The sequence below is a fragment of the Pantherophis guttatus genome, chromosome 1, assembly GCF_059756535.1.
Source record: "Pantherophis guttatus breed Tessera chromosome 1, ASM5975653v1, whole genome shotgun sequence".
NCBI lineage: Eukaryota > Metazoa > Chordata > Lepidosauria > Squamata > Colubridae > Pantherophis > Pantherophis guttatus.
This window is the reverse complement of record NC_142063.1, coordinates 99,140,590-99,148,266: the sequence shown is the minus strand read 5'-3', so window position 1 is coordinate 99,148,266 and position 7,677 is coordinate 99,140,590. Positions and strand designations below refer to the sequence as shown.

General features: G+C 34.5%; 1 protein-coding gene across 7 annotated transcripts in view; it reads right to left on the bottom strand.

Annotated features, from left to right (window-relative positions):
* Positions 1-4,051: 4,051 nt before the first annotated feature.
* The window catches only part of STK33 (serine/threonine kinase 33), an 81,296-nt gene continuing 77,670 nt past the window's right edge, over positions 4,052-7,677 (bottom strand). For all 7 annotated transcript variants that reach the window (XM_034417020.3, XM_034417024.3, XM_034417019.3 and 4 more), the window contains 3 exons: positions 5,785-6,030; positions 5,572-5,655; positions 4,052-4,941 (listed from right to left, as the gene is read on the bottom strand). In XM_034417020.3, coding sequence (XP_034272911.1) covers positions 4,774-4,941; positions 5,572-5,655; positions 5,785-6,030 — 498 coding nt within the window. In that variant the 3' untranslated portion in view covers positions 4,052-4,773. The remainder of the gene's footprint in view (positions 4,942-5,571; positions 5,656-5,784; positions 6,031-7,677) is intronic.

The window sequence follows — 7,677 nt, the reverse complement described above, 5'->3', positions numbered from 1 at the left end:
AGTCTCAGAAGTGTTTTGATCATTTCAATTCTCCCCACTCTTCTGAATGTGTCATTACGACACATTAAAACTCTATGGAGGAGGTAATTGTATTAGTACAACTGTTTTTGTCAACAACCTGTCTTCTGTGGGATGCTTTTTCCCCTTCTGGTGCTGAACCTGCAGCGTAAGAAGCTTGTAGTTGCTCTGTAAGAATATTGAATATCTGAGATGACATCATTTGATACTTATGTTTTATTGTCTTAAACATTACTCACCATAATCTGAAGGTGAAGAAGCAGATTGTATTTTATAATACCTTTTAACATAAAGATTCCCTCATCTAAAGATTGTCCTAGGTTTGATGACTTGTCTTGAAAGGATTTTCAAAGACCCTCAATAGTCTTTTTCACAATAAGTGAAAAACAGAATGATAATCACAAATGTGACCATTATAAAACAAAGGCCAGATAAAGACAGCCCTTCTTATGAGTTTGCCTCAGTTGTCCATTCCTGTCTAAATGATGAAGTCAAATACACTTCTTGAATCAATTGCCTTTCAAATGTTTGGTGACTTTGAGTGTGTCAAGAATCAAACACAGGTCAACAGATGCATTATCAATTGCAATTTGATTACTTATATGATATTAATTAATTCAACTTTTTCATACAAACTGTCTGTGAAAATAGGATTTAGGTTTTATAAAGAGTTGATCTCCTGATGGCACTAGGACTAGACTAAAATAGGCCAAGAATACCCAAATGTAATTAAACAATATATTGAAACAATTCATTTTTATTCAAATGTTCAAATTCAGTCATTACAATTAAGTAAAAGCAGGATCCCTTGTTTCTTGTCTTCTACCTTTCTACCTTTCTCCATCTAATATCTTACCCTTTGAGCATAATATGGGGAAACTACTTTCAAAACTGTGTATTGAATACAATGGTATTCAAAAATACATGAATTAGGGAAAATGCACACGAAAAAATATGGCTGGGGGATTTTGGGATTACATGAAAAAATATGGCTGGGGGATTAAAAGAAGAATCTTTATATGGTACCTAAATATGACTTTTTAAAAAAGGAAAATTGAGAAAGAAAGAGTAAATTTGTCCAGTGCTTCATGAAGTTGCACAAATTAGGAATAGCATATTACATAAAATCTAAGCAACACTAACTGATCTCTGCATTTTAACCCCTTAATACACAACTGCAGCAATTGAACTACTTTCATTGTTTCATAGGCAAGCCCCTGAAATCTCTAGACTCTAGGGTGGAAAAATTTGTATTTGAAAACTTTTTCAATAAAAAAAAATATATATTCCTCTCCCATTTCTTTTCAGCAGCAGTCTTACCTTTCAGCCTGCTGCCTTATATACTCTTATATTTGCTCTGTGTTTTGAGGAAGTACAAACATGTGCTATTTATCAAATAAGACAATGATAAACAGATAAGATTAAAGCAAATGAAAATTCTATATTAATTCTTGCAACTTTACAACTCAGCAAGAATGTTAACATTCTCATGCATTGCTGCTAAGAAAATTGATACTGAATTCAAACACAGTTTATCAAGCATAAAACCATGCATGTTTTATAATGCTAAAAAGCAGAGGAAAAAAGTGTTAAAAACAATCCTAGATCCTAATTTCTATAATCTTTTGTGAAGGAGGATAATAACTGATAATAAAGTTTGACATTTTAATACATCACGTCTATTTCAAAAGTTTAATATATGCAGTACCAAAGACAGACCTTAAGAATTTCTGTCATCTTCCAAATATATACATTTATTTATATGTATATATTACAATCTAAAAAGTTTTTTAAAAATTACTCATCCCTTTTCTTTTGCCGCCCAAGGCCTTTACCAATTAGTAGAGTTCTGGTATATAATCCACCCTTTTTATGTAAGCAGAATGGTTCGCTATCAGAACTTTCTTCAAAGGGGTTATAGCTTTCAATATTCACATAGAGAAGATGAACGAGTGAGTGAAGCAATTTTTGAAGGGATTCACATGCTGTTGGTTGAGGCTTATCAAATCAGGTACTTTGCTACAGTTTTCCCATTGAAGTGAATGCTAGTAGCTGTGCAGGCATCACCATAGGCAACCTACCTAATTACAATATAAAAGTGCCAAAAAATATTAAGGGACCAAGGGACATTCTGAAATATGTGGTACCATTTTTAAATGTGACTCCCATCGTTTCTCGAGGGACCTCAAGAGAAACACATTTGATTAGAAAGATAAGATTACCCTAATAAACCAAAATAAAGTGGAAATTCAAACCTGGACATTCCAACTTCAAAACCATGACTTTTGTACATTTCATGATATCAAAGCAAAAGCTTTGAATTCAGTCTTCACAGTTGTAAGAGAATTTTACAGGTCCATTTGTTTTGCATAAAATGCTATCCATTCATGAACCTAAAACAACAGAGGTCACAATTTCTGTCAGCTCTGCTCATGAAAAAAAAAATCCATGTATAATCATCAATACTTCTTTGAACACAAAACTGAGTCACCCTAAAACACAATGTCAGTTTGCTATGAAACAAGTACTATGATAAAAGTAAACTGACCTGAGATGAACTAATGATGCTTCTGCAGCTCTGAGGGAGTGGCTTCTCCAAGCAGCACTCTGATTAAGGGAAAAGAACTAACACTGAAAGTTAACAGCATCTGGATCTAGTCTTTTAAGACAAAGGAGACCTCATGTGCTTCTGTCAGGAAAAGCCAAAATGAACATGAGCTTTCTGAAATTCCCTTCCTGTTTCCTAACAGACTAGAGAAAAAGTCAGGTGCAACATCAAAACAGAGCTTGTTTTGAGAAGAGCTTAATAGGTAGTCCTCGACATACGACAGTTCATTTAGTGACTGTTCAAAGTTACAACATAACTGGAAAAAGTAACTTAAGACCATTTTTCACACTTACAGCCGATGCAGGATCCCCACGGTCATGTGATCAAAATTTGGATGCTTGGCAACTGGTTCATATTTATGACGGTTGCAGTGTCCCAGGGTCATATGATCCCCTTTTGCAACTTTCTGACAAGCAAAGTGAATGGGGGAAGACAGATTCACTTAACAACCGGGTTGCTAACTTAACAATTGCAGTGATTCACTTAACAACTGGGGCAAGAAAGGTCGTAAAATGGGGCAAATTCACTTAACAACTGTCTCGCTTAGCAACATAAATTTTGGGCTCAATTGTGGTCGTAGGTCGAAGACTACCTGTATGCTGGAGGGAAATATGAGACAATAAATTTCAACAGAAGAATTTCCAAACATATTTTTAAATAAAAATTATGACTATCGAGTTCAATTCAGTAATTCTTTCACTAGCTTAAAGAAATATTCCATTCTTTATTTCATTTTAACAAAATAATTTTGAAGAGCAAAGGCTATACAACCATCCCTATTTGGGAACTGGTCAACTATATCAGTTTTTTGTATTTCTTTTTTTCTCCTTATGGGCCACCAAATCCAAATTGAGTCAGCAACTTACATACATACATAAATAGTATATATAAATAAAAATTCCATATCAACTTATTGTTTTCAATAACTTCAATTAAATCCCAAATGGTATTTTGAGCATCTGAAATGCTAGCACTTTAAGATTTCAAGCATATTTTGCATGGGTTAGCAAGCCTAGCATAGCATTAACCTCCTATGTCATTGGAGATTCCTGGGCTTAGAAATATTTGTGGAATCTGTGACTTGCAGATTACTTGGACACAGTATTGTTGACAAACTTCAAAGAAAGAAGGTGGGAAGGTACCTTACAAGTTACCAGATTCAGAAACAAAAACATGGTAGCACATGCACTCAGGAATGCTGCTGACATTTGTGGTAAGATAGATACTGGATTTTTTACAAATTCAAATAAATGCACCCAGTGTTTGCTGCAAGAAACCTATCCACTGACCTGATTCCAATGGAAATATTGGACTAGAACAAATACATAGTGGAAAATGGATAGAATGTATGAAGCATTATGTAACAAGTGTATTAAGATATTTTGACCTTTAACTATACATATGTATACATATACACACAATTAATTTTCTCTTTAGCGAACAATCCATATTTATTTTAAAAAATGAAGATGAACTAGCATGTGAAATACACTCTTCTAAGATCTCTTTTATTTAAATACACAAGCATTTTAGCAGCAGGATTAACCTTGGCAATTTTCATAATATCTACAATTGCTTAAAGTAAATTATCCAACTAACTATAATGCATAAAGAATTAGAAACAAATTTAATTGACCTTGGTACACCAGTTATATATAATACCTACAGTTTTATAAACAAAATCCTATCAATTTCTGACAAGTGCAAAATGCAGTTAGTTATTAAAAATAACCTCATCACTTAGTCATTACATATTTTGGCTTCTTATTTTCTTTTCTCCTTTCACAAATTTTTATGACAATAAAAAGCAATCTTAGACAAATACAAGTGGATTCAAAGAAATTAGTTGCTTGCCTGAATGATGCCTGTTAGATACAATAAATAAAAGACAGAAATTTCACACAATTCTCTGCTCTGAGTGTAATACTATCAGTGGATGCCCTTACAGAGTTTGGGAATTCACACTGCTTTAGAACACTTATCAGCACTACTCTGAAACTAGACTTCTCTTACAGGCTTCAGAATAACAACAACAACAACAAGTATAGAAGTTCAAGGTATATTGGTCCTTTTTTTATAGAGCTGCCACACTTTGGCACTGGCAATCGTTACATTGTAGGACTTACATTTTGAAGAGTGGGATTCTTCTAAGATTTCTTCTTGTTTTTGTGTAAGCCACTATGGGCACTGGCTTTTTGTGTATTTTTGCTTGCAAGTCCTTGGGTTAAAGACTTCTCTATCTCAATTTTCTTCTCTTGATTATCTGTGCGTTTTGCAGCCAGTCTTGGAGACAATGATCCAACTCCACTCTGAATCTTAAAAAGACAATAAAAACAAGATATGTTGAATGTAACACGAGGAGAGAACATTTAGCCGAAGTATATAGTTTCTCTCTTACTGCTGAAACAAAATTTCATTGATAAGATTTTGAAGGCGGTTACATTAAAAAAAAACAGAGATGTAGCTATCTCTCAAAATGACTGCAAATCAGATAAACTAAAATGTGGATTAGCAGAAAAATCTGCTCAGCAAAGCTATAACCCTTGACACTCTGAAAGTACACTGAAAGCTTCTGCACTGCAGACAAATTCCTTATGTGTCTAACCACACTTGGCCAAATAAAGTATTCAATTCAATTCAACAAAGGGTGAGGTACTTTCCGCCTACTGCTTTAGAGTTCTTTTTTACTCAAATGTGCAATGATATCAGTAAAAAAACTGGTTCAGCATATCAACATGTCCTGAAAATCTGTGGGACTAAACTGGACTTTCATCTACACTTACCTCACCTGGAAAAAAAAAGAATTCATGAAGACATTCCGATTTCTGTGATAGCAGCATTTTTCATATCAACTCTAGTAACATAGAGCATCATCTATGACCCTAGCAAGTGCTTACAGTTGGGCTGCTACATAACTAAATTGATCATTGGGTAAATATGCTTACACTGCAGGTTGATTTGACAGTTGAACTCTTCTTTCTATAAGTCCCATTTGGTAAAACATTGATATGACTTTTTTTCTTGTTAGTCTGGGGAAAAAAATAAAGGACAAACTGATTTTAAGGAAATATCAAATGCAAATATAAAGAGTTATTGAGCTGACTAACCCAGCTCTTGCTTAGCTGCTTCATTTAAGCTGACAAATATTTTAAGTTTACTTGTTTTGTTGGTGTTGAGGGTTTGCTGCTCCCACTCTCTGGTTCTATTTCTATATTGGGGTCTGAATTGCCATTGCTGCTAATGGGGCTATCTTGTTCTCCACGAATTTCTTCCAGTTGTGAGGCAGGTGATGCACCATTTAGTCCATCTTCAAAAACTTCTACTGAAGTGCTGCTACCGCTGCTATTCCACTTCTTCATTAACTCAAGGACATTAAATGGCCTTTGAACAATGTCTGTTTCACCCTGAACAATAACAACCAATTTAAGGGTTTTTTTTAGGTGAAATGAACAAAATAGATGAACAACTACTGTACTATGCTGCTCTAAATAGAAATTATATTTCTTTAATAAACCAATGATGAGAATGAGAATAAGCCAAAGAAATGAAGTTTTTTCCTTTTTAAGAGAGGGGGGAGGGAGGGAGGGGGAGGGAGAGGGTAGAGAGAGGAAGAGGAAGGAGGAGAGAGACAGAGACACAGACAGAGAGAGAAAATTAAAACAGTAAAGTGCTATTGGCTTTTTTAATAAGACCATTATCAACTTAACAGTGTACTTTTTGATATAACTCTTTTTCATTATGACCAGAACATGCCAGAAATGACCCCTTAATTGCTTATAAATAGTACAGGAATGACAGATTATGAAGCTAACCTCTTTGAAGAAAAAAGTCTCCTGGAGAGTTCCTGTCAGGAAAAAAAAAATCCTGCACCAACACCCACCTAGAATATCACAGAGTAAGCTAATCAGAAGTGTATTTGGGGTTAAGCTACCAGGAAGACATGGAGTGTATGATGCATCAATCTCTTTACTATGAACCTTCAATTTAGAGTGTTCATGTTTTACTTCAGAAATGTACATCTTAGGAAAAAAGTAGTAGTTAGGCCAGGATAACAAATCCATTTGACTGACATTTAATTACATCATTTACATATAAATTCATAGTTATTTTCCATTTTAAAAATGTTTCCCTTCAGTCTTTTTAAGAATGTAATTGGGCAGCAACTTTGGTGGCATGTGATCTCTCATCCAAGGCTCAGGTTCTGTCCTATAATTAGATATTGCATATTTGTTAAGAGTATCTGAAGAAAATTATCATAAATTACTGGAAATGACCAAAGTTAGAAATAAGAACAGCAGAACTCAATCTTGATATTGCAAGTGAAATATCCTCCTTTCAAGTTGCCAGAATCCTCCTTTCTGGCAACATAAAGTTTCATGAATTCAGTCAGAAAAGTACTGGGATTATTAGCAAAGCTTCACATTTATAGTTCAATAGCAATAGTATTTCTAGAATAACTGTATCTACACTCAGCTTCAGGTTTCTCATTGCAAAATATCAAAATATTTAAACAGAGAAAAAAGTATTTGAGACAATGACCCTCACATATATTGTGCTATACACAAGTGCAAACATTTGTAAGCAGCAAAGAAGCACTTTTGTCCTTATGAAAAGTACAACCCCTTTTCTATTACTTTGTAGGGAACTGGAGATGTGAACAGCTGAAAGAGCTTAGACAGCCATTTAGAACCAAGGTACAGCTTCCTGTCCTCAGTTTGGATTAATATTGTAACAGAAGTATGGAGACAAAACTATCATTCTATGGTGGTCTCGAGACACAATATGCCTACCTAGTACTACTACTAGATGTGTGTTCACATGCATGTGTATAAAGTTTTTTATTCTGATTTAATTTTAATACTGCATTTTAATACTGCCTTTATTATTTTAATAATCACCTCAAGATTGTGAACACACACAGTACTCCTTCCTCCTATTTTCCCCACAACAACAGCCATGAGGTGATTTGGGCTGCGAAAATGTCTCAGCCATCTCAAAGTCTCCAATCTGGCAGGACTAAAACTTACAGACACCTGGCTTCTAGCCTGGTA